Source organism: Carassius auratus, chromosome 15, assembly GCF_003368295.1.
Source record: "Carassius auratus strain Wakin chromosome 15, ASM336829v1, whole genome shotgun sequence".
Taxonomy (NCBI): domain Eukaryota; kingdom Metazoa; phylum Chordata; class Actinopteri; order Cypriniformes; family Cyprinidae; genus Carassius; species Carassius auratus.
Window position 1 is genome coordinate 4,756,693 of NC_039257.1, and position 27,692 is coordinate 4,784,384.

The 27,692-nt window shown below is 38.8% G+C and overlaps 1 protein-coding gene across 3 annotated transcripts in view; it reads left to right on the top strand.

Annotated features, from left to right (window-relative positions):
* LOC113114803 (breast carcinoma-amplified sequence 3-like) overlaps window positions 1-23,024 on the top strand; it is a 126,992-nt gene extending 103,968 nt beyond the window's left edge. Inside the window, exon 23 of one of the 3 annotated variants that reach the window (XM_026281839.1) lies at window positions 22,896-23,024. In XM_026281839.1, the coding sequence (XP_026137624.1) occupies window positions 22,896-22,987 (92 nt within the window). In that variant the 3' untranslated portion in view covers window positions 22,988-23,024. Of the gene's footprint in view, window positions 1-21,069; window positions 21,640-22,895 lie in introns of those variants that run through there. The other 2 variants (XM_026281842.1, XM_026281841.1) reach the window with 2 other exon arrangements.
* The last annotated feature ends 4,668 nt before the right edge of the window (window positions 23,025-27,692 follow it).

The following is a 27,692-nucleotide window of genomic DNA, read 5'->3' on the forward strand; positions in this document are numbered from 1 at the left end:
TGTTAATGATAAATCCCCTGTTATGTTTGTACTGGCTACTGTATACAGGCCACCAGGGCACCATACAGACTTTATTAAAGAGTTTGGTGATTTTACATCCGAGTTAGTTCTGGCTGCAGATAAAGTCTTAATAGTTGGTGATTTTAATATCCATGTCGATAATGAAAAAGATGTATTGGGATCAGCATTTATAGACATTCTGAACTCTATTGGTGTTAGACAACACGTTTCAGGACCTACTCATTGTCGAAATCATACTCTAGATTTAATACTGTCACATGGAATTGATGTTGATAGTGTTGAAATTATTCAGCCAAGTGATGATATCTCAGATCATTATTTAGTTCTGTGTAAACTTCATATAGCCAAAATTGTAAATTCTACTTCTTGTTACAAGTATCGAAGAACCATCACTTCTACCACAAAAGACAGCTTTTTAAGTTATCTTCCTGATGTATCCGAATTCCTTAGCATATCCAAAACCTCAGAACAACTTGATGATGTAACAGAAACTATGGACTCTCTCTTTTCTAGCACTTTAAATACAGTTGCTCCTTTACGCTTAAGAAAGGTTAAGGAAAACAGTTTGACACCATGGTATAATGAGCATACTCGCACCCTAAAGAGAGCAGTCCGAAAAATGGAGCGCAGCTGGAGGAAAACAAAACTAGAGGTATTTCGTATTGCTTGGCGGGAAAGTAGCATATCCTACCGAAAAGCATTAAAAACTGCTAGATCTGATTACTTTTCTTCTCTTTTAGAAGAAAACAAACATAACCCCAGGTATTTATTCAATACAGTGGCTAAATTAACGAAAAATAAAGCCTCAACAAGTGTTGACATTTCCCAACACCACAGCAGTAATGACTTTATGAACTACTTTACTTCTAAAATCGATACTATTAGAGATAAAATTGCAACCATTCAGCCGTCAGCTACAGTTTCGCATCAGACAGTGCACTATAGACCCCCTGAGGAACAGTTCCACTCATTCTCTACTATAGGAGAGGAAGAATTGTATAAACTTGTTAAATCATCTAAACTTACAACATGTATGTTAGACCCTATACCATCTAAGCTCTTAAAAGAGGTGCTTCCAGAAGTCATAGGTCCTCTTCTGACTATTATTAATTCCTCATTGTTATTAGGACATGTCCCCAAAACCTTCAAACTGGCTGTTATTAAGCCTCTCATAAAAAAGCCACAACTTGACCCCAGAGAACTAGTTAATTATAGACCAATCTCGAATCTCCCTTTTCTGTCCAAGATACTAGAAAAGGTGGTATCCTCACAATTATATTCCTTCTTAGAGAAAAATGGTATATGTGAGGATTTCCAGTCAGGATTTAGACCGTATCATAGTACTGAAACTGCTCTCCTTAGAGTTACAAATGATCTGCTCTTATCATCTGATCGTGGGTGTATCTCTCTATTAGTTTTATTGGATCTTAGTGCTGCGTTTGACACAATTGACCACAACATTCTTTTGCATAGACTTGAACACTTTGTTGGCATCAGTGGAAGTGCATTAGCATGGTTTAAATCGTACTTATATGACCGCCATCAGTTCGTAGCAGTGAATGAAGATGTATCATATCGATCACAAGTGCAGTATGGAGTACCTCAAGGCTCAGTTCTAGGGCCGCTACTCTTCACGCTTTATATGTTACCCTTGGGAGATATCATCAGGAAACATGGTGTTAGCTTTCACTGTTATGCTGATGATACGCAGCTCTATATTTCCTCGCAGCCCGGTGAAACACACCAATTTGAAAAACTAATGGAATGCATAGTCGATATAAAAAATTGGATGACGAGTAATTTCTTACTGCTAAATTCAGAAAAAACAGAGGTGTTAATCATAGGGCCTAAAAACTCTACTTGTAATAACCTAGAACACTGTCTAAGACTTGATGGCTGCTCTGTCAATTCTTCGTCATCAGTTAGGAACCTAGGTGTGCTACTTGATCGCAATCTTTCCTTAGAAAGCCACGTTTCTAGCATTTGTAAAACTGCATTTTTCCATCTCAAAAATATATCTAAATTACGGCCTATGCTCTCAATGTCAAATGCAGAAATGTTAATCCATGCATTTATGACTTCAAGGTTAGACTACTGTAATGCTTTATTGGGTGGTTGTTCTGCACGCTTGGTAAACAAACTACAGCTAGTCCAAAATGCAGCAGCAAGAGTTCTTACTAGAACCAGGAAGTATGACCATATTAGCCCGGTCCTGTCCACACTGCACTGGCTCCCTATCAAACATCGTATAGATTTTAAAATATTGCTTATTACTTATAAAGCCCTGAATGGTTTAGCACCTCAGTATTTGAATGAGCTCCTTTTACATTATACTCCTCTACGTCCGCTACGTTCTCAAAACTCAGGCAATTTCATAATACCTAGAATATCAAAATCAACTGCGGGCGGCAGATCCTTTTCCTATTTGGCGCCTAAACTCTGGAATAACCTACCTAACATTGTTCGGGAGGCAGACACACTCTTGCAGTTTAAATCTAGATTAAAGACCCATCTCTTTAACCTGGCATACACATAACATACTAATATGCTTTTAATATCCAAATCCGTTAAAGGATTTTTAGGCTGCATTAATTAGGTAAACTGGAACCGGAACACTTCACATAACACCGTACTTTCTACATCATTAGAAGAATGGCATCTACGCTAATATTTGTCTGTTTCTCTCTTGTTCCGAGGTCACCGTGGCCACCAGATCCAGTCTGTGTCCAGATCAGAGGGTCACTGCAGTCACCCGGATCCAGTACGTATCCAGACCAGATGGTGGATCAGCACCTAGAAAGGACCTCTACTGACCTGAAAGACAGCGGAGACCAGGACAACTAGAGCCCCAGATACAGATCCCCTGTAAAGACCTTGTCTCAGAGGAGCACCAGGACAAGACCACAGGAAACAGATGATTCTTCTGCACAATCTGACTTTGCTGCAGCCTGGAATTGAACTACTGGTTTCGTTTGGTCAGAGGAGAACTGGCCCCCCAACTGAGCCTGGTTTCTCCCAAGGTTTTTTTCTCCATTCTGTCACCGATGGAGTTTCGGTTCCTTGCCGCTGTCGCCTCTGGCTTGCTTAGTTGGGGTCACTTCATCTACAGCGATATCGTTGACTTGATTGCAAATTAAAACAGACACTATTTAAACTGAACAGAGATGACATCAATGAATTCAATGATGAACTGCCTTTAACTATCATTTTGCATTATTGAGACACTGTTTTCCAAATGAATGTTGTTCAGTGCTTTGGCGCAATGTATTTTGTTTAAAGCACTATATAAATAAAGGTGATTGATTGATTGATTGATGCTACAGAGGGGCCTTTTTTCAATTAATATATTTCTTCCATTAACTCTCTAACCAGCGAATGATTGTGCTCAGTGTTATTTGGTTTCATTCTGGGTATTTATTATCTAGCCTTTGCAAGGAATGTCAGAACATCACTTATATTACAGAACACTGTTTAAGGATTGGTTGTCCATTTGTTAATCTGCGAGAACAGATTGTGATGAATTTGTGAATTGTGTTCTATGAAAGAGGCTTAGTATCTATGCATAATTCATAAATAGAATCATACCCTATCTGAGCTTGCGCTTAGAATATTTTAATTCATCACTGTCGCCTTGAGAACATGGGTAGTGAAGTAATTCTGGTGTGGACAGCAGGACTCCAGTGGAATTCCCCGCTCCGATGTAACCACACTCGCTGCTTTGATCTGGTGTGAGCATTTCAGTGATGCTGAATTGGAGAACCAGGGTTTAGTTTACTGTGATGTGGGGTGGAACACGGAGAACTGGCTCTGTCATACATGGATTAGTTTTTTATGACTTTATGGCTTCTGACTTTTTGGTGCTCTCGATCTGATAGCAGTCATGTGACGAACAGATTTAAGGCTTAAGCGCTGTTCCAAAACTTAGTGAGCTGCCTACTGTCTACATGCTACACGGACAGCTGTCTTTTATGGCAGTGTCCTAACTGAACTAGAACCTCATAAATTACTGATTTGAACACACAGGCACCATGAAGCACATGAGACTGAACTCAGTATGCAGTATTAAAAATGTATATACTTATTATAGTAATTCAAAAAAGTAGTAAAAGTTTTTCTTTTAATAAAAAATATTTCTTGCATGTCATCCACCTTGTTTTTTTTAAATGGAACTTTTGATGATTTTCAGTATAGATCTATTTTAATTTCAATATTTATGAAATATATTTATAATATACAATAAATTATCCAGCTTCTGGCATTCTGGGGTTTTGCTTTGTTGCCTTCTCTGCAAAGGAATACAAAAAACAGTCAAATGAAACATAAGTTGCCTACCCTCACACATTTTCTGTCTTATTAAAATAATGTCTATGCAGGCATTTCACTAGGTTTTGGAAAAGCACCATAGTCTTTAAAAAGCACTCAATAGTGAGCATTTTAATAATCTACTGATGACGGCAGCAATCCTCTCACTACGAGAGCCTGATCCCGCAGCTGAGCTTGCTGGTTTGAGCGGTTGGTAGCAGTGTGTTAAACTTCTGAACTGAAAGACACATTGTGAAAGGCAATTCCGTTTTCATCAAAGTTAAATCAGTCCCTCTTTAAAGTGGCTTAAACGGTTCAAATTAGTGGTGGGCTTTTTCGAAGCCAATATATAGGAGTCTCTCAAGGCCATGTGTTTGTGGGCTGCGGCATGCCTTCCTTTAAGGTCAAATGTTGCGCAGTGAGCTCGTCCATGACTCACATGGTAAAATCCACTTTTCAGAAACCATCATGAGCTCATCTGAGCTCCAAACTGTTGCACCTGACTGAAATCCTGAAGAGATGAACCAAGTTAATACCTAAGAAGGAAAGTATGGCACTGTTGTTTCGTCTACGCCGAGGCCGTGATTTCCTCTCAAAAGCCGATCTAACTGTAATTAGTCCGTTCCGTCAGTATTTATATTTTTAGCTCTGGATTGACTAAAGAGAATATGGGAGCAATCTATGACTGGCTGGTATCCACATATGGGCCTGATCTGGAAACGGCTGTTTGATGCAACTTGCCGACCTCCATATTGAAGAGATTTCCAAACGCAACAGAGTCCAAAGTGTGCCATGTCACAAAGCATTGGTTTCAGAACAGCATTCAGTGGAAAGGAAGGGTAAGCACTGTATTCTTTACATTTCATGTACTTTTAACACACTATTTGTGAAACCAAACTGATTTGTTAAATAATGAATACTGTAAGTGTTTTTAAAAGGTTTACATCTAACAAAAAACAATCAATATGTTTAAAATGTAATCTCACAGGAGCCCGGAGACACAATTATATTATTATAGTATAAAAAGACAGATTTATTGTACACAAGTGTCTACATTTTGAGAGAACAGGACCAGAAAAGTACTACTCATTTCTGCCCCCTTTTAGGAATCATTTGGTAATCATGACAAATATGTCTATAAATATGATGTTTCTGTAGTGAATCAGTTCACTATTAAATTTCTTTGTTTTGGTGCAGTGCTGCATCCACACCAGTAGGTGTCCGTATACAGTCCCAGGAGGAGTGTTGTATTGATCAGTGAAGCATTCACAAATGAATACTTGGTGAATCTTTACTTGCAGTACTTTTATCATTTTTATACTACTTACTAGCACATTAGTTAGCCCCAGACTCCTTTGATTCCTTCACTGAAAAAGACAAACCACACAGAAATCACACCATTATTATCCGTGCAGTTGTCATGTAATTATTTGGCAAGTTGAACCTCAGAAAACGTTTCCATTCCATCCGCTCATACCACCAGAATCTCAGTGTCATCCTCGTATTGATAAATAAGATGTGGTATTACCATAATCACAACCAAGCTGTAATAATAGTTTTGCATGACCAAACGTGAAGCAATTTGACTGTGGCTTGAAAGTGAGGAGGTGCAAACAGCTATTTCTTTTATTCTCAATTTCCTCCACTTTAGAGGATTTTGTGGTCGGTTGAGTGAAGTATTAAATCTTTATATCGGCCAAATGTAAAAGTCAAACAATTTTTAAATTAATTTTTAACATATGGGACACCTGACCACAAACAAAACGAGTACATATTGTGAACTGTTTTGAGGACATTTGAGCTCAGAAATGTGAAAGTTTTGCCAGTAAAGCTCGTTTCTTACACATACACAAACACACACTTTTGAGTGCATACTTAGATATGCAGAAAATTAAGCTGAAAAAGTTATTATAATGTTTATGAATCTGTATTATTTAAATGAAGCAGTGTGTGTCCTTTTTTTGTTTTTGTTTTTTTTGTTTAGTTTTGTTAGTTTTTTTATTTTACTTATTTTGTTTTGTGTTTTCATTTGTTCGTTTTGTTTATGCTTTTTTTGTTTTATTAGACTTTTTTATTTTGCTTATTTTGTTTTGTTTTATCATTTGTTCATTGTTTTGGTCTTGCTCATTTTTGTTTTGTGTTGTTTTGTTTTGTTGTTTGTTTTACTCTGCATGTTTGCTTTCAGATGGTTCTACATTTTAACCTAAATTTAAGGGCAAACCAAATAATAAGCCATGATTTCTGCATGAGAATATTTTGCACACATATGCATGCACATGTACGGTTATTTTTTTATTAATTTATTTTTACCATTCTAGTTGATGCAGTGACACCCTTTCCTGTCTTTGACTGTAAAATCTTTCCGTCGCATAACTTGCTCTTTCTCTGACGACTGAGCATTTTTCCCTGTGAAATCCTGTGAAATCCTCTCCACCAGTCTATCAGTCAGTCTCCCTCGTTCTCTCTCCTTTTCTGGGCCGTCTTCACCTTTCCTGACAGCTCTGTGCCTCATCACCAGCTATCTGAAGTGACAGCTCACATCCTGGGGCTGCAACGGGGGCTGGCTCACTGAAAAAGAGCAGCACAGCACACACATACACACAACCTAAACCCTCCTTGCACCCCTATGCTCTCATTCTCTATCGCTCTCGCTGTCACACACACATATATTTACACCCACACAGACCTCTTTGCCCCAGTATTAATTCATAAACGCATTTGCTCTAGTTCACTCTTGGTGCTGCGGGGGCATCAGAGGGGCTGTGGTGATAAGCTGGGAGGGGGCGCCCGAACACGCTTCACACGCTACTGCCTGCACACTCAGTCTGCTGCCCGATGAAAAACAGACGGCCGCAGACACATATCGTGAGTGTTGTGCTGCACAGAAGATTCACTGGAGTGTGCTTCTGAACGGCAGCAGAGAGCTGCAGTTGGACATCAGTGCTCGAAGAGGCCTGCAGCTGCAGCACAAGCCTGAGGCTTCTTCACCACACTGTGGAGCTTTAAAATGCAATGTTTTCAGCTACCATCCAATAACAGGACTCTATATTTCCATTTTATACTACATAAGGGTAAAAGATCAATTTCAGAGCTGTGAAATAGGTTGTGATTTTCATGCAGAAAGCACGAGTTTGAGATCTTCTTGCCTCAGTTTCCCCCATAATTTTATGTTGTATTTTTATCTGAATCAATACAAGCTGAAAAACAAGCAATAAAATAAAAGTGCCAATTATGAAAGTTTTGACTTGGTTCATATACTGTAGGAAATTCTGGATGCACAGTTTAATGCTTGAAATTTTTATTTGGGAATTGTAAATTGTCTAAAGTTAGACTAATGTACTATATTTAGTTTTTGGATGGCTTATTTTACTGTACATGAAGAATATTTATTTTATGTTATGTTCTATGTTATTTTATGTCATTTTATTTTGCAAGACTGAATCCATTAGCATGGCATCTCAGTTCACAACAAAAGTTGTGCAACAGCTCAGGCAATTATTAATAATTTTAACAATTCGTAATAAATTATTAATATTGTCTTTGTCATTTTAATGTAATTGATCGTATGTAATAGTTTGATAATATTTCACAAATTATTAATTATATTTAGATAATTCTTAACAATTATTTTGATGTTATTTGTTAAACTCTTTTATCCATTTTGCTGGTGACACCATGTTATAAAATCAATATGTTGAAAGAGACTGTTCATTACAGTGGCTGTTTAAATGGGTTTCATGGATTCATGCTGTTCCTACTTACCCACGGAAAAATAACTGTAATGTACAACCTTGAGTGGCTTAATATTTAATTCTACACACATTAAAGAAACTTTACAGGATCATGGAACAGTTCTGGGACAAACATCCCTAAAAGTAGTAGTAGTTGTTGGGCAGTTTTTTGAATTCCAGATTAGTCACAGTAGATTTTTTTTTTTTTTTTTTTTTACTTAAAGTCTGAGATTTGTTATATATAACCAAGTCTGGCAGCGAGCCTGGTTGTAGACACTGTGGCAAGAGTGAGAGAACAAAGTTGAAAGCGTCTTGGGATCTCATGAAAATCAAAAACAAATCTTCAGGAGCAGCAAGGTTAAACCTACAGGCCCAGTGGCCCTTTGAAGTAAAGAGCAGTGTTGTTAATTGTCGGAGCTGGCTTAGCCAAAGGTGGTAACAATTTAACAAGAGTGTAGGGCAGCAGGGTGCTGGATGCGTATCAGGTGTTTGCAGATGTTGTGTGTGGAACAGAGGAGGGGAGGGAACTCCAGAGATGAGAGGCCAACTTAACAACCAGTAAGTCTTTGTTGGCTCTGCCAACCGGGCTGTAATTGGCCAGGGAGCAAATAGATGCTCTTGGATTGGACGACTGGGCTGGTTACTGCAGCTATTTTTACTGCATGCTCCCAAACAGACATTAGCAATTATACCTCTGACATCTATCTGCTCCGTGGTACGCACAGCCGATTAGAGGACAGCTCTTTCTCTCGCTCTCTCTCACCCAGCAACAGGGTTCAAATGTAGAGTGGAGGATGAATGGGTCTCATTGGCTGCGCTCACGTAACAGCAGCCTGGGAAACTTTCTCCCAGCTCTTTTGTCAGATTGCCGTCCCGAGACACACGCTCAGGACGCTGGTGACATTTACGGTCACTCACCTCCCGTTTGAAACTCTGTTGTTGAGACATGCTACGTTTGCCAAGCTTGTGTCTGATTTGTACCATTTCCACATGTTTAAAGTTAACACCACCTGCATTTCCATGTTCAACACCTGCTTGTTTATTAGTCTGTCGATTCTGACTTCACAAACTCTGTCGAGTATGCTGTATATACAGTGCCGTTTTGAACCATGGGGTCAATATTTGACTGGTTAGATGTACTGTAGATGAATTTTCTCCATAGGAATAGAAATTTAGCATTACATCACTTGTTTACCAACAGATCTTTTACAGCGAATGGGTGCCGCTAAGATGAGAGTTAATAGAGTGCTTATATATATTATGTTTTGCTCTGTAGTGGTAACTGTTTTTCGCTTGTGTGTGTTTGTGGAAGCCGTTATGTTGAAATGGCCTGTCTCACTAATTGCAACTGGAAACTCTACAAAGCAGAAGCAAGCAGCTCATAGCCGCTGCTTTTTGCTAAGAAATTACAGGACTAGTAGTTAAAAGCACCCTCACAGCATACTGTGGATGTTTAGGGGTGTTTGAGTAAATTAATTAGAGGTCTGTAATGTAGAGATTATAATGCCATCTGTAATTAAAATTTGTTTGACTTCGATCCAGCTTTCAGTCACAGCGCACAACCGCTTAACATAAAAAGCTCAAACACTGTATGTTCATGTAAAATGTCCATGTTGGAATTAAATTAGAGCCCAGTACTGGTTGAGGCTTTGCCCTGTGCACAACCAGGGGGTGTTAGTGCCAAACAGAGAGGGCGTGTGTTTGTCGGGTTCATTAGTGTTTCAGTGTGTGCTGGATTTCACAGTGTGGGTGTTGTGGCTTATAGACTTTGCACTGGACTAAAGACAAACGCGGCGGCAGAGAGGCGCAGAACTCCCAATGTGCAACCTGGACAGTGTGTTCGATTCTCAAACAGAGCAGCTAGTGAACAGCAATCTCTTCACTCTGTTCTCTCTCTTTAGTCACTTCTCACTTGTTCACCTTATGACAGATGTATTCCATTTCGTGGTTCAAATATGATACCCTGGAACATTTTCAGAGCATGTTAATTTTTTATTTTGCTGTCATGCTATAGTCTTGGTGATCTTATTTTATTATCTATCTATACTGTATGTTTGTGTGTGTGCGTGTATATGTATATGTATATGTATGTATGTATCGCCCTTCACCAACCCTAACCCTCGCAGGAAACTTTGTGCATTTTTACTTTCTCAAAAAACCTCATTCTGTATGATTTATAAGCGTTTTGAAAAATTGGGACATGGGTTATGTCCTCATAAGTCACCCTCTCCTTGTGATACCTGTGTCATACCCATGTCATTATACAAAGTTGTGTCCTGATATGTCACAAAAACATACACACACACATATATATATGTGTGTGTAAATATATATATATATATATATATATATATATATATATATATATATATATATATATATATATATATATATATATATATATATATATATATATATATTCATACATACATATAACTTGAGAAACAGATCACTTCCTCCTCCATTATCCTCATCCCATTCTCCTCCTGTTTAATCTCTGTTTTCCTTTATTTCTCTCTCTCTCTCTCTCTCTCTCTCTCTCGCTGTCTCTCTCACCCCCCTGCTTCTTTTCCCAGTGGGGGTGTTGTTTATAGAGCATTATAATTTATAACTGAATAGAGTGGATTTAATTTCAGCGCAGAGCCTCGCCAGCAGGGCGCCAGGCTGCAATCAGAGGAATCAGTGCGCTGCGAGCCCTGTTGAATGGAAAGTATTATCACCGGCCACAAACGGACACTGTTTCTCCTTAAACAACTCCCTCGATGCTCCGTGGGTCCGGCTTCTCTTTCACTCCTATTCCTGTTCCTGTTAACCACCCTCCCTCTCAGTGTCCTTCAGTGCCACTTCCCTTGCTATTTCTCTCTCTTTCTCTCTCACTGTCATCTCTTTTCCTCTACATTTTTCTAGTCTTCTCTCTGTGTTTTTTTCTAGTTGTCTTTTTCTCTCTGTTTTCAATTTTTGATGAGCTGTTCTGACAGCATCCCTCTTTAGCAGATCCGTGCTGATAGTTATTATACAGCTCATCTGGCTCTACAATTGTTTATACCTCTTAATTTGACCTCTAGTTTGGAGACTGAACAGTTTTTCCCAGTCGTTTATGCCACTGCTAGGACAGAAAAGCCATGGATGCACTAAGTGCAATAATATGTAAACTTTCAAGCATTACTGGTTGTGTGTGTTTGTGTTTAGCAGATGACGTTTTCTAGTAAAATTATCATGAAAACAGTTTTTAATGTAAAGTGTAAAATTTCCTGGAATAAGACTACCATAAAGTCAAACCATAAGGCTACATCGTTTAAGTGAACTTCAAAAAAGAAATATAATAATAATTATATGTAAAGCAATAGTGGTTGTGTGTGTTTGAGATGACTTTTTTTTTCCAGTATAATTCTCATGAATACAGTTTTTAATGTAAATTGTAAAGTTACTGTACATGGAATAACACTAAATGTAATCATTTAAGCAAAGAACATTTTTAAAAGTCATTTACATTCTTCAGTAAATTATGACCGGTTATCTAAATTTGTGTTCAATTTGGTTTGATGTTAAAATCTTCTATTATGAAATGCTAAATATAACTGTGACATTTTGTATCACGCTGTTGATTTTAATTTAGTAAAGATTTGCTGCTAATGCTGCTTGTGAAAGTCGTTTAAGTTCTGATATTTAAGTCGCCCTTGACATTGTCATTTTCCAACAACTTTTTGACTACCTCTATATTCATGTACTCATTCTTCTCTGGGCTTTGCTTTCCGCAGTCAGCAGAGCCTGCTTATTCTGATCATATTTTAAATTGAGCACAGCAGCCATCTCGCTCTCTCTCTCTCTATTCAGCATAATTAATACCTTGCATTTACACTGACTTAGATGAACTCCACTTTTTTTCTGTCTCCTCAAACCCAAGCCATGATTGCAAAAGGGTTTGAAAAGCTTTATGGAGTTCGAAGAATAACACGCTGGTTTGAAAAAAAAAAAAGGGAGAGGGAGCAAGAGAGAACGGGTTGACATCAAAAGCCACAATTAGCTCATTACTTTTACTTGAAGTTTGGAAACCACATAAAATGAAAGGAAAAAGTCATTTCTTTCCTTGCACTCAGTGTTTTCTCGAAGGACGCTAGCAGAGCGGGTTCATAGGAAGGGCTTGTCTAGTAAAAAAAACTTAGAGTATGACCGTTTTTATTATCAAATATGTCCCAATAATCCTTATGGGTGTTGCCCGTTTTTCCCATCGGCCAGCGGCGGTGGCATTTTGCTTCTGTCCTACTCGTGATTTCACATGAGCATTATTTTTCGGTCTTAAAATCGCAAAACTGTCAAGAAGTGATGTATGTGGAAAAGTCTTCGGGGTTTGATTCTGGATCTGCTCATTTACATTTAATCTAAGGTCAGTCCACTGTAGTTATTGCTAGAAACCCGGGAAGAAGAACCAGGCCTGTCTTAATTGCAGCTGCTCCTCCTAGCAATATCGGGACTGAAGAGCGTCCAGCGTTAATCAAAAGTTAACGATTCGGTGTAGGATGTGCCCTGGGCAACATTAGGTCGCTTTGTTATTGCTAGTGTATGTGGGTAATTTGCAGAACGGCCTGAGTCGATGGGAGTTTGCTTTGCTGGCGCTGGTTGGGGGAACACATGTGATGTGCCTGAAAGATCAAAACACACACTTGATGAATGTGAGGGCAGAGCCTGGCAGAGGAGGGGAATGCCCTCTAATCCCGGCTTTGAATCACTGATCAAGGTCGTTCTCAGTTCATTAAATTCTGCTGAGAAGCTCGGCCTGAGTAAGCAGCACACAAGTGCACAACACACACACACACACACACACTCTCACAAACACTTACAAGTCATTTTCACCTGCCCTTGAACAGACTATGCGCTGTTTATTATGGCTTGTGTGAGCGATGGGGTTTATTAATTAGTTGTAATATTAACCTAGCTTTGGGTGATTCAAAATAATCATTACATGAGGTTTACCACAAAATAAAAAATACAAATTTAAAAATCACTTTATCCATCATTTTCAGTGAGTCGCTTACAGTGGGTGTGAATGAGCTCAAATTTTGTAGAATTTACAATAGAAGTGAATGAGTCCAATATTCAAAGGATATGAAAGAAAAAGCATTAAAATGAATTTACATTAATCTACTGTTAAAACGTATGTATTATTTGAGCTGTTAAAGGGATAGTTTATAGTCAAAAATGAAAATTCTGTCATGAATTACTCAGCCTCATGTCGTTCCAAACCTGTAAGACCTTTGTTCATCTTCAGAACACAAATTAAGATATTTTGATGAAATCCGAGACATTTCTGACCTGCATAGACAGCAACCCAACTAAAACATTTGATGTCCATGTGACATCAGTGGTTCACCATAATCTATATAATAATCTTAATCTTATGAAACTACGAGAACAATTTTTGTGCACAAGGACTAAAACTAATTTATTCAATGTTTCTTCTCTTCCGGTTCAGGTGCATAATGGTACTCTTGTGAATGGCAACAGAGATGACCCAGAAGATTTTGGAATAAAGTTATCTTTTTCTTTGAGCACAAAAAGTATTCTCGTAGCTTTGTGAAATTACATAGATGTCATGGACTATTTTAATGATGTCCGTACTGACTTTCTGGGCCATAAAACGTTTCCGTTGTGTTGCTGTCTCTGCAGGGTCAGAAAGCGCTCAGATTTAATCAAAAATATCTTTATTTGTGTTCCAAATATGAACGAAGCTCTGATGAGTTTAGAACGACACGAGGGTGAGTAAATAATGTCAGAATATATATATATATATTTTTTTTTTTTGAACTAGCCCTTTAAATTGTTTAAATAATTTGTATAGTTGTTTTAGGTGTTGTGTTGTCATGGACATTGAAACAGTTAGTACTTTGATGTTTATAGATTAGTGCCTTACTGTAATATACTTAAATTAGTAAGTATATGATGAACGAGAGTAAATTAATTTTTGTGGTAATTATGCCTCAAATAAAGGCAATTAGGCTTAACTTGTACAGAACCCAGAATATTCTTTTAAAGATTTACAAATCAGACAGAGAATCCACCCCCACTCTGTGACTTTACATGATGGTGAGTGCGCCGAAAGTCATCCATCTATTTTACGCTTGACACGCTCCACCTTTCCACCCATCTGTCCGAGGCTGGAGATCTGGAGGTGTGGGGGCAGATGAGGTGGAGATACTGGCTGTCACGCAGTTGGGCAAGTGCAGGGCATCTGGCCATGGCCTGAGGACTCAGGCAGATCTGGAGTGTAAAGATCTTGTCGTCTCCCGGATGGGTAAGCGAGCTCTGAGCGGATGGGGGAAGCCCTCTGTTTGTGTCAAGTTTAATGTGTGATGGGTGTGTAAAGTTAATGTAACGTACATGTCGGACCATGCCGTCGTCGTACAGAAAACCAGGCATAAATGAATGCATAATTAAATAAGTGCATTGATGCTTTGAACGGGGTATATTTATCCCAGCGACCAACTATGATAGGAAGGAGTTTTTATCAGCATGAACTCGTCTTTAAAGCACATTTGGAACGAACATGAGTTTACATCAAATCTGTGATCTTCCTGCAGGCGTATGGTAATGGGGGAAGTTGTTTTAAGTGCGGAAATGGCTTAACTTGATTTAACTAACAGCTTCCACATAGCCCGCTGCTTAAGATGCAAGGCCCGGCTTAATGCACTGGATTCGAATCAAACCCAGAGTCATATTCTGTACAGAAAGACTGCTGTGTTCACTTGCCATCTCAAGCCCTGCCACTCAAAGTCAATATCCCAGAATGCCTGCCGCACTTAATTTCATTTTCATGTAGTGACAGATGCATTGCGTGTTGATCCACTGGTACTTTTTTTTTCATTCTCATGTGATTTGATCAAAATTTTACAGCACACACCTCTGTTATGTTTCCTGGGAGATTATTGCATTCAGAGGCCTGAAGCTTCACCAGAATAATGCATTATGTGAGAATATAGCACCCAGATGTAGCCAATGTTAATTAGGCCTACTTAATTAAAGATTTTTTAATCATAGCTTTTGCCATTTGAGGGAAAACATATTATAATTTTTATATATATATTTTTTTATTTGTAGTAATTGTATTATTTATTTATTCATCATTAAAATATATTTTCAAAGTGCATTAACGTTTGACAAAAAAGAGAGAGAAAACATTTTTTTATTGCGTAACTTGCACATTCTGCCTGGCTTGTAACTTAGTTCAAATTCACTGGTGCATTCATCTAATTTTGTTCAGATCTCATTTTATCTTATAAATAAATTTATCTTGTAAATATGTCTGATTAATCTCACGTGTATGGGATGCATTTGTTTCGGTGATTTAACTAACCCAATTTATTGGGGTTCATTCTCTGGTGTAGCTAATGCAGCTCAAGCAAGTTAAGCCCAGACTTTATTTATTTTGATTAGATAGTTGTAACACTTCCTGTATATTCTTTCTAGAGTTTTCACCTTTAAAAACATTGTTTTAATGTTTTAATGAAAATGTCTTCCGGCTTCATTGACAAAATCCAAATGCATGTTTTGCTTGTGAGATTGCGTCCAACAGCAGCAGTTCCCTAGCGAGGTCTCTGACCCGTAGTCCATGAGTCTGGCAAGAGAGACTAGTTTTAAAAAAAAAGAGAACGAGTACGATGGAAGAGGAAATTTGTTTCCCTCAGGAGCGGAAGCAGAGAAAGCCGAGACAGTTCTTCTGCCCCCAGAGTCACATCTGTATGGTGTCTTGGCAAGGTTCTCCATCACATTGCCTCTACCTGGCTATCCATGATCTTACATATCACAGCCAGCTCTTTTATTCTGAGAGAGAGAGTGAAGTAATGTTACTGGCTTTGCCGGCCTGTCGTCTTGTTTTACGTTTTGGCAGACTGCGCCATGACGCATGGCCTTGCATCTCATTACAGCAGGAGTCTGGGGCTCGTCTCTCTAATCAGCGGCTCTGCTTATGTCTTTGGTGTCGGACCTGGAGAAAGCAGTGCCGGTCCATGTTTTCAATAAAATCCCTTCGATGGGAGCTTTTCCTCTGCTGAATCAGAGACTCTGCCACAGGGCATGAACTGAGGTAACAATGGAAGTTCTCTCATTGTTTACTCACCCTCTTGTTGTGTCAGACCTGTTTTACTTTATTTCTTTTGTTGAACACAAAAAGAGAAGTTTAGCAGAGTGTCCAAGCTGCACTTTTCCATACAATGAAAGTGGATGGGGATCAAGAGCTGTTGAGCTCCGAAAGAAGATCATAAACACAGTAAAAGTGGTTTGTTTAGGTTGTTACTCAATCAAAAATGTTTCTTAAAAGCTGTGGTTACCAATCACGTCCATTGTATGGAAAAGATCAGCTTGGGCATATTGCTGTAAAAATGGCAGTTATTGTTGAATGGATGATCTTTAGCAAATTGGTAAAGCAGTGTAGGGAAGGTTTTGTTGTTTTGAACCACTCGTCGCTTTTTCCCCCCACCTCCTTGAGACATTTTGTCTGTCTGCCAGCTCATCTAGGGTGATTTAATAATTCATTTGTTTAGTTTTTTTTTTTCTGTTTGCAGCATTTGTTTTTCTTTAATTGTGATGGATAAAGGCATTGAAAATAACAGGGGAAGTAAACAGTGCACATTGACGGTTATGTGACTTAGCAGCAGTGAAATATTTCCATAAACATGAGTGCAGAGAGATATAGTCAGTCAGTTTTCATAGAGCTCTGTCCTGCATAGATATGATTTGTCTATTATTTACACTTTTAAATCAAATGTACTGCATTTTAAGCATCTGTAGGGTGGGCATGAATGCATTTGGATGCCAGTAAAGACCATATTGCCCGTTGCACAAATGAGGTTGCCGTTTGTTAAATCTATTTCAACAAATTAGCTGGAAACGGACAACCGTAAACAGCTGTTGCTGTTGGACTGAGGCGTCTGTGTGTCCCTCCCGCTTGTGTGTTTGCGTGAATGTGTGTGAAGCAGAGAAAGAGGGGGAGAGGAGACTCATTGTATTGTACTGACCCGGTTTTGTCCCACAGGCTTAACCCCTGCTCCTCTCTAGATTAATTTTGCATGTGTTTGTGCTTTATGGTGAGGCGTGGGCTGAGGGGATTTACCCTGTTTGACACCTCCTCAAATACAGTGTGGGGATTGTCTTCACATCGTGCTTGCAGGATTGTCTGTCGCCTTCTGATTATGAGGGGAGGTGGGGGGGGGTGATGGTCCAGGTGGCTGTGGGTCAGTCAGTCTCTTCATCCTTCTCTCTGGACGATGCTTTTACAGCTATTGATTCAAACACCCGGCATCTGTGATATGATCTGTTACAGTATTTATTGTTACTACTGTAGAATTCCATTTTATAATAATAACAACAACGACAGCAACAATAATAATAATACTATTATTTTTTTAAACCGTATCAAAAATTTAATTGTCTTTTTAAAATGTCTTTTTATATTAAACAGTGCAATATTGTTTATATTATTATTACTAGTAGTATTGATAACAATAACAATGTGTTTTATTAATAAATGGCCTTTTTTAATTTATATAAGACACAAAACAATTCTCATTGTTGATATTAATCATCATCGTCATTAGTTATAATAATAGTATAAATAGTTTTGTGTTTAAAAGCAATCTTTTTTTATATATATATATTTAGACATAATACTTGATATCAATAATAATATAAATGATTGTATTATATATGAATAAACAAATAAATAAATGTCATTACTATCAATAACAATAATGAATTGTGTAATTTCAATAAACTGTTTATTTGAGACACTATGCAAAACTTGATGATGGTTTCATTGCTGTTATTATTGTTGATGATGATGATGATGATGATATGTATTGTGTTGTATTTTAAACTAATAATTTATTTATTAACAATTATATTACACAATGCAGTTCTCACTGCTGATTTAAATATCATTTACAATGAAAAACATTGAAAAACATATAATAATAATAATAATAAATATTTACATAATATTGATTTTTTTATTTTATTAAATTGTACAATACTTATCAGTAATAATAAGTTGTATGTGTAATAAATAAATCAATCCAAACTTGTTTTGTCCACATCATAACACACACAGTACCCTTACATTTGACCCTGATCTGTGTTCATCTCACAGCTGTACTGACTCTTAATCTCTGAGCTTGATTAACCCACCGGCTCTGCGTTGCTCTGCCTGCAGCCGGCCCACTGGGCCTCAGGCTGATTTAGCCACATTGATGGCACTGTGCCCAGGTTCAGCTTTAGAAAGACCCCCTTAGCCTGTTCTACTGCTGAGAGTTTGCTTAAACACATATGAATGGGGTGGCACAGTCGGTGTTTCATAGCACGTGCAGTACAGGAAGAATGAGTCATACCCTGTTCAAGACATAACCACCAACTTTTCAAAATTTCACAAATGTTTCTTGCCCTGGGGGTACTCCACGGGTGAGAGATGAGAGCACGCCTGGTCCCGACCCATGAGACACAGCCGGAATGAGAACACGGCAAAGTACTGAAAGAAAACTTCCCTTATGTTCCCCCTTTGGACTGGTAACCCCTTGTTCCTTTACGTCACCAGTAACTGGTTGATATTTTCAGCAGGGTGTTTCTTCTCTGCTGGGCTGGTGAAGATTTTGCTCATTCTAGATTTATGCAGTGCTTAGTGTTTCCTGCCCTCACCCCAGCCACACTCCTCCGTGTAGCTGCATATCAAACAGGCTGGAGATATTTATATTGTAGCCTCTGAAGCAGAGGCCCTGCTCCTCTAAATCTAGAAGAGAGCAGCTTTGACTCAAAAGCCAGTGGAACCAGGTATCGGGAGCCACTACTGGAGCCTAATTTTAATGGATATTTATAGCTTTTTTTATATATATATTACTAAAACAAAAAGTGCACCAAACTGCATTCGATTGGATAGTTCATTGGATTGGTTTAAAAGGCAGCAGTCTGAAGGTTTTATAACTAAACAGTAATGACTTCTACAATTAAAAAAAATAAAAATTCTACTATAATTTTTTTGTGTGTGTGTGTACCCAGGTGCACAATAGTTTGTCACGTCACATCAATCTCTGACAGCCTCCTCTATGCTTGCCTCAAGTATGCAATCTAGTAACACACCCTATATTTTCATTTATTATACAGTTAAAGGGATAGCTCACCCAAAAATTACAATTCTGTCATTAATTACTCACCCTCATCATGTCGTTCCAAACCTGTATGAGTTGCTTTCTTATGCTGAACATAAAAAATACATATATTTAGAAGATTGCTGGTAATCAAACAGTTGGTGGTTCCCATTGACTTCTATAGTATTTATTTTCCTACAATGGAAGTAAATAGAAACCACCAACTGTTTGATTACCAGCAATCTTCTAAATATATTTTTTTATGTTCAGCATAAGAAAGCAACTCATACTGGTTTGGAATGACATGAGGGTGAGTAAATGATGATAGAATTTAAATTTTTGGGGCGAACTATCCCTTTAAGACCTTCATTCACATACTGAACACAAATTTTGATTAAATCTGAGAGCTTTCTAATGCTGCATAGACAGCAATGCAACTGACATGTTCAAGGCCCAGAAAGGTAGTAAAGACATAATTAAAATAGACCATGTGACATCAGTAGTTCAACCGCAATGTTATGAAGCTACGAGAATAGTTTTTGTTGTGCAATAAAAACAAAAATCTGAATCAGAATGAGATTTTTTTTTATGGTTAAACCACTGATGTCACATGGACTATTTTAACAGTGTCCTTACTACCTTTCTGCCTTGAGTGTCAGTTGTTTTGCTGTCTATGCAAGGTCAGAAAGCTCATAGATTTCATCAAAATTATCTTCAGTTGTGTTCCAAAGAAAAACAAAGGTCTCATGAGTTTGGAACGACATGAGGGTGAGTAATTAATGACAGAATTTTCCACTAGGAACTAAATGTTAGAGAAGGAGCATACCCTAGCATATTACTTTAGGTGAATAGTATGTGCATTGGTGTGTAAGAGCCCTTGACTGACGGCGTCTTCCGAACATCAGTTCTGGCCCTGTGAGGAGCAGCACCTAAGCTGAGAGAGCAGTTCATCTGAAGGGCATGAAGGCCTTATTTTCTTTTAATTGAGTTAAGATGGCCAAATAAATGGTCTGCAGACCAGCACAATCATTACCCTCACTCAGCGTCTACACACACACACATCGAGCCACTCACACACCACTTACTCGCTTTCACTGTTCTGACAAGTCGAACGAGCAACAGTTAAACACACGTGTTTTTCTTGTATTTTAAACACATACTTATAGCCGTTGTCTTTTTTCTTTTCTTTGATGTTCGGTGGATCTTCGTGCCGCTTCACCTCACATCTTTGCTGGCTTTTTACCAGGATTCTCTCGCTGGTGTTAATGTACAGTCTGTGTTCACCGCTAATGTCTTTAACGGACAGAGAGCAATCCAGCCGCGGTGTAGCTCTAATAAGCTAATAGCACAGTCTCTTGACAGGTCCATGAGAGTTCATACATTAAATGGATAAACGCTGCCTTTTCTTCCCAATGCACATTTCTTTCTCACACCACATAGACTCACTCAGGAACAGTGCTGGGGGTCGTTAGTTTCAAAAGAAACATGTTGTAATATTGTTTTATTTGTTATGAAAAAAAAAAAAAATGTTTAAGTTACTTTTATTTTTCCTCATTTTTTTACTTTTATGCATATATTTTAACTTATTAATCTATTTCATTGTGGGCAATTGAAAGGTTTTCAATGGAATGTGTACAATTTTTAAAAAAGTAACCCTTGTTACTTATTTCACAAAGGTGATACGGTAGAAGTTTAACAAATAACAAATTTCTTTACTCATTACTTTAAAAAAAAATAAAATAAATAAAAATAAGTTAACTTCCACATTACCCCCAACACTGCTCAGGAATGATGGAATAACTTGCACGCTTGTCAAAGTGTCCACCCGACATTAAACACACGCTTGTTTTTTCTTTCCTTTCTTCCTTTGTGTTTTTGTTTCTCTGCAGGTATATCCTAAAGGACGCTCGTTCTGCCGGTTATCATTTCTGCCTTTCCCTTTTGTTATCAATTATTATTATTTCTGCCCTCTTTTTTACGCATGCACAACCAATCCATCACTCCTCCCCTTTCATCCTCCATTCCTCCCTTCATTTCCTTCATTGATTTACCATCAATATGTGTGAGAGTGAAGAAGAAAGGAGAGGAGTGGAGAGAGGAGAGAGGAGAGGACGGGAGAGAGGAGGTCCGCAGCCCAGCGCAACACCCCCTGCCACCAGTGCTCATAGGGGTGCTAGTACAAAATGTGGATCAGAAACCAACTAATGATCGCCGTGTAACAAACACTTACCTACAGTACCAGCTGGCTCGTTTTTTTGCACCCATTTGGACCCTTCAGACTAAAAGTTGTCCTCAAAAAGAGGTGTATTGCACAATACTGAATTCAGGGCTGTGCCACTAAGTAGGTGAAAACAAGTCATGATTTTACTGTGTTCAAACATAGCACAAACAGATCTTCATTAGTAAATGAATTGGTCTGATAGAAATAAAAGCACAAAAAGCCAGATATGTGTGTCCATAAGCTCCCTTTATCTGGTAACATTTATCATCTATAGCGGAGCTTCAACTAGTGCCATGAATGCTGAGGACCCTCTGCCAGCTATATGGAGATGTTCTAAAATATATAGCAATATTAAAAAAGAAAATGCTTTAGATTAGTAAATGCATGTCATGGAAAACACTAGTTCAATTTCATTATTGCAGTTGTTTAATATATTCATGTTATCCAGTGTCCTAAGCTTACATCAAACAGTGTCCTAACCAGATGCTACACCGTACAGTGACGAGGTGTTTCTCCTTTTTTAATTAGTTTTTGTCCTTACCAGTTTTTCTGCTTTAGTTTCTGTTATGCCGTTCTCTCTGTCCATAAAGCCTGTGAGCCTTCAAAAATACATTTCTTTAATGTTTTAAACTCTTATGCTCACAAGGGCTACATTCATTAGATCAAAATACTGAACTGTCATGAAAAATCATTAACATTTAAAGTTACAATTTTCTTTTTCCCCTATTATGGCAAAACTAAATTTTCAGTAGCCATAACTCCGGTCTTGAGTGTCACATGTTCCTTCGGAAATTATTCTAATAAGCCGATTTGGTGCTCAAGAAAAAATGTATTATTATTGTCAAAGTTAAAAACAGTTGTGCTTGTATTGTTTTTTTTTTTTTTGTAAACCATGCTATTTTTTTTAGGGTTTGATTGATCGAAAATTTAAAATAACAGCATTTGTTTCTTTCACCACTTTTGATCAGTATAATGCCTCCTTGCTAAATAAAAGCATGAATATCTTTCAAAAAAAATCTTTCCGACCCCAAACAATTGAACAGAAATGTTATTATTATATAATGTTATTATAACTATTATTTTCTTCGTAATTTAATTCATTGTAATTTGGCTTCCTTACATTCAAACTCAAATTCATTGTGGCTTTTTGGTATTTGAGGAAAAGCGAGAAATAAACTGTGTACTAACCAGTGTCTATCAACACCAAATCCAATAAATAATTTAACTGCAATTTCTGCCACAATCAACCATTGGTTATTGCTTAGACTTTGCAGCTCGTAACACAAATTTAAATTATTTCTGCTGTATAAATATTAGTTGAAATATCAGTAAAAATAACCCCTGGCTATGTTTGCTCTGTGCTGTGATGTGACTAATGCCATATGTGTGACTAGAGGAGTTGTGTCTATATTCGGCGTGCGTCTAGAAAAGACAAATAAAATATTGAAATATTTATGCTCAGAAATGTTTCTTCTTTCTGCTTTTTTGCCCCAGATATCCATTTATGTCGGCGTGTTTGGAGTGTGCTGGTTGTTTTGTACATACACTATCAGCTTGTTGGAACGCCACCTGCGATGCTGGAATAGATTTTGGATAAAACTTGTGTCTGACAGACCTCACTGGCTTCATGTGTGCACTCGTGTGTAAGATCCACAACAGTAGGACAAAAAAATTGGATGCATTTGTGTGTGTGTACTACATTTTTAATGAATGGAGTCCCACCATGTTTGAACTTTGTAATCATCTGCAGGATTTTGGCAGGCTTTGTGCTGTACCTAAATTGTACCAAGTGTTCTTGTCTTTCTGTATCCCCTGATTTTACTGGAATTACTTCAAGAAGGTGGGAATAGAACTAATTCAACAAATGCTCCTAGACATTCCTTATAAGTTAGCTTCATCACCATTTACATGGATTGAAACGTTCTTGAAAACTGCTGTTTATCTGTTCTGCAGAAGAAATAAGTTCATACAGGTTCGAAACAATACAAGAGTGAGAAAGTGATGATAGATTTTTCTTTTTTGGATGAACAACTCCTTTAATGCAGTGTTTAGAGTAAATGACAGACTAGAAGTGTACAGACTAAAGCCCAACTTTTGTTCACAAAACTGTACATGAGCGGGAAGCAGAAATGAGCAGCATGTGATTGTGGCTCGCTGTGAGGATGGATGTCCTCCAGCTGCTCGGTACCTCCGGTCAGCCCTCGTCTCACCAGCCCGTGCCCCGGCCAGCTCCATTCAGACCGCAGCGTTCAGAAGCTGCCATTTGTTTAGATAAGCCTTTGATAGCGATTTTTATACATCTTGGCTTCACATGACGGCGAAATTCACTTTTTAACTCTTTCACGCCGCACCACTGTGCTTTGTAATCAGCTGCGACGATTATACGATTGAAAATATGCTCTGATCGCTCCCCGTGTTTATTTTGGACCGCGATACTTGGCCAAAAACAATACCAGTCAAAACAAAGCAGGGGTTATGTGGACTTGCAGTAATTTGCGCTGTCTGTGAAGAGGTTTTTGCCTCCCTTTGAAGTGTCCGGTGCCCAAATTACAGTGCTGCCATAATGAAGTATTACCATGCAATTACCCAGCGGTCCGCTCCACACAGCAGCCGAGCAGAGAAAGTGCTGAGAATAGTGTGTTTGTGTGTGTGTTACAGTGCCACGCTGTGAACAGGACCGCTTGGCTTTACAGTGGGCGGCCCTCACTTGAGGTGGCCGGGCCTGATGAATTATGGAGTGCCAGCAACTTCATCAATACTGCAACAACAGTGCAAAATACGCAGCTTATTGGCACCAGCCGATGCGTTAACAGCCAATGTATTTTTAATTAAAGCCGAGCCTTCCTGCTTGGTTTGAAGGCTGCCGTAAACGTGATGGAGGATGGTGACCGCTATTTCTGGTGCGCAGGTAGCACAAAGGCTTTAAAATTTTCACAAACTGAGGCGTCTGCCTTGTCTTTGCGCTAAGACCCTTGGGCCGCTTTCTCCTCCTCTTAAAAAAGAAAAAAGACGCACAACCGGGTCAACACAACATTACGTGCCAGCCATTCAGAGATGGTTTTAATTTGTTACCCGCTCGCTTCGAGTTTGGGGAGTAGTATTATTCAGGCTTCCATAGAAACCAAAGTTACACATCATTGGCAGCTGAGTCCGTGAAGAAAGAGGAGGTCGACTCCTCCCTGTTACAGACGCCTTGATTAAAACCAACACGAAAAAGAGAGAGAGAAAAAATAGAGAGTGATGAGACAAACCACATGCTTCATGACTCATACACACCAGGCCAGCAGCAGATGCACGCTCGGCGATCTCTAATCAGATCTCGCTTTGGTACATTGTGGAAGAATTCGGACACACAAATTCACTCTTTATGTCAATAGCGTAAGTTTTTCTGAAGCCGAATCTACTAGCTGGCACTTACCTCAGCGCTCAAACCGGTCGCAGGCTCCTGCTCTCGGACGCTCGGGGTCAGTCGCGGCTGAAATGAGAACCAGGGACGGGCGCGGGGTCAGCAGCTGGTGGAGGATATGGCAATCATTTATAAAAATATGCTTTCCCAAGCCCACAAAAACAAAAGCCCCAAACTCAACAGCTGGGAAGGGTTGGGAGTAGCCCCAAGGCTGGCAAGTTCCCTTCCAGATGGAGAGGTTAGGCCGAGGCTAGCCAGGCAGCTTCACTTAAACTTCCGATTCCCATTAGGCACAGAGAAGATTGCAGGGGAAGGGAAGAGGAAGAAAAGCAATGAGCATGACTGCTCTGTTTTTTCGCCCCGCTTAATCAAATAAAGCAGGAAGCTTCCGAGACGGAAGAATTGTGTTTATTGATACTTATGCATACTCGCAGTTTGTTTGTTTTCGAAATCCTCTCTCTTGCTGTGCGATAGTGGTGTTTGCGGTTAACCATTCTTTACTTTTCTGTGTGTGTGTAAATCTTTCTTTTCTAATATTATTATTAATAGTACAGTCTAAAAAATTGAAACCATTGGGAAATTTCACGAAACCCATTCAGCTTCGAGTTAATAGCCAGGCCATGTCAAATAACGAATGAAACAGGTCTTAAATAAGAATTGATGACCTACTCTCGGTCTTCTGTTGATCTGACACCCCACGCAGCACAGAAGTAACGGGGTCCTGGTGTGGATATTAAGTTACCAGCGGTTTCGACTCTTTTGAAATGTGCAGTTGCTGTCTTAAAGGAACTCCAGAACCCGATGAAGACTGCCCCTTAATAAGAGTAATGTACACACCAAAGCCTCAGGAATAGATCCACGGCACGTAATGCATATCTTGTGTGAGCTGGTGTCAGGAGCTAGTGGCTCCAGAAAGACACGAGGGGAAGCTGACACGGGGTCCGCACAACCTGGCAACCTTTTGAAAGAGTACATGTGATATTCATTGAGAAAGACTCTGAGCGTTTACCGCTAGAAAGGCCGGGCTGCTGATGTATTAAGGTCTATGAGGTCTGATGGGAATTAATCAATGAAGCGGCAGAGGCCCGAGCCAAGTTTGTACCGCTCTTTCAAGCCCCCCAGCAAATGTCATATTCATATTTTTTTATAGAAATATGGAAAAACTCAGTTTAAAGCCTGTCTGAAAAAGTAATAGTATGTTTTGTTTAGAAATGAAACAGCTCTTCAAGTCATTTTTTTTTAAATGCACACTTTCTGTATGAAGGCAGTGGCTTAGTTATTATTATGAAATGTGGATTTGATTTTAATGCACATGTGTAAAAGCAATTGAAATCGGATCCGATCTCACTGAAGACATTACCATCACCTTAACTGGCTGTTTCTGGATATGATCCCATATATATTAATGATCTGTAAGCTTCACAAGTGAGTGATGACTGTGCAGTTGCCATTAAACATTGCACAAGATATTGGAGATTTATTCTGTGTTGCTTTTTGTCTCATTTTGGCTGAGCATATGAGGTAATCCAGCACCCCCTTAAGTCGACAACCATCGAACCCTTCAGGCTCTAAACACACCAGCAGAGCTGAGGGGTTCATGACCTTAGGCCTGGCGAGGTCAGGGTGGCGGACAGCAGGGGCAGCCATCACAGGCCCATTACTGCAGGAAATTGGAAACACTGACCCAGCTCAGACACGGACAGCATGCGCTCTGACGCCATTTGTAGCGCCTAATTGTGCCATAATTAAGATGAACTGAGAGGGGGGATGGGAGTGGTGCTGGAAGGAGAAGCAGACAGGAAAGAGGAAAGCTATCATCACATTTCACATGCACGCGTTTGCTCTGTGTTAGCCTGAGTGGACCTGACGGCAGTGGTGTGTAATTTTATTTTAGTATTTGGCGGCATATTTACGGAGCAACACATTTAATCACACTCTCTAGGTTTAGTGTCAGGATTTAGTACTTTTTTTGTTGTTGTCATACTTTATTGTTATATTAATAGTGTCTTTTTTGTTATTTAAAACTGTGGTTCTAAAAGAGGTTTGGCTTCATAATGCAGATTTTTTACATTGAACATCAATTATTTATTGAAGACAATAATGCAGTGTATGAAACACTTTGTAGCTAGCAGAAATCATGTCTATCCCATTATTAATGTAGTATGGGTTGCATTATTATTTTTTTTTAGACATCATTTTGTTTATATATTTTGAGGGCATTTCACACAACCACATTTGTAACCCTAACCCTAACCCTAACCCTTCGGCTTTCTACGATTTGATTTTGCTGCAAAGTTACTGCATTTGATTGGATGTGTTGCGTTTTCTTCCATTTTAAAGTTAAGAAGCATGTTTATTGGTCATGATAATGATTATTTGGATTCATCTTTGGGTTGTGACCCACCAATTGAGAACCAGTGATTTAAAGGACTATTTTAGACTTGTATTACATGAACAAAAGGGGAAATATCGCAGAGTTTAGCTGTGTGGTTTACAATTTTGCCATCAACTTATATTACATAAAACAGGCCTGCGACCGCAGCATAGCAATCCTGTGTAACTCAAGACCGTGAGTTCTGGGGCCACCGATCTTTCCCCATTTGCATGTTTAAAACGACAGGGCCTCACCTTTTAATGAAAGAAAGCAGCTCCCCTCCACGTTCATTTCAGCCATGTTGAATTAGAATAAAGAGCTCTGTGCTTTCTCAGTCAAACTCCCATTCTCACAAATTTCACCACTTCAAACCTGCCCTCTGACGCCTGGCTCAAACCAAACCCCCGATCAGAGTCAGATGAAATTGGATGTTAGTTTAAACATGGATTGGAGTGGTCAGATATGCTGGTTTGTTTATGTGTGTTTGTGTGTCAGACAGAAATGAAGGGCA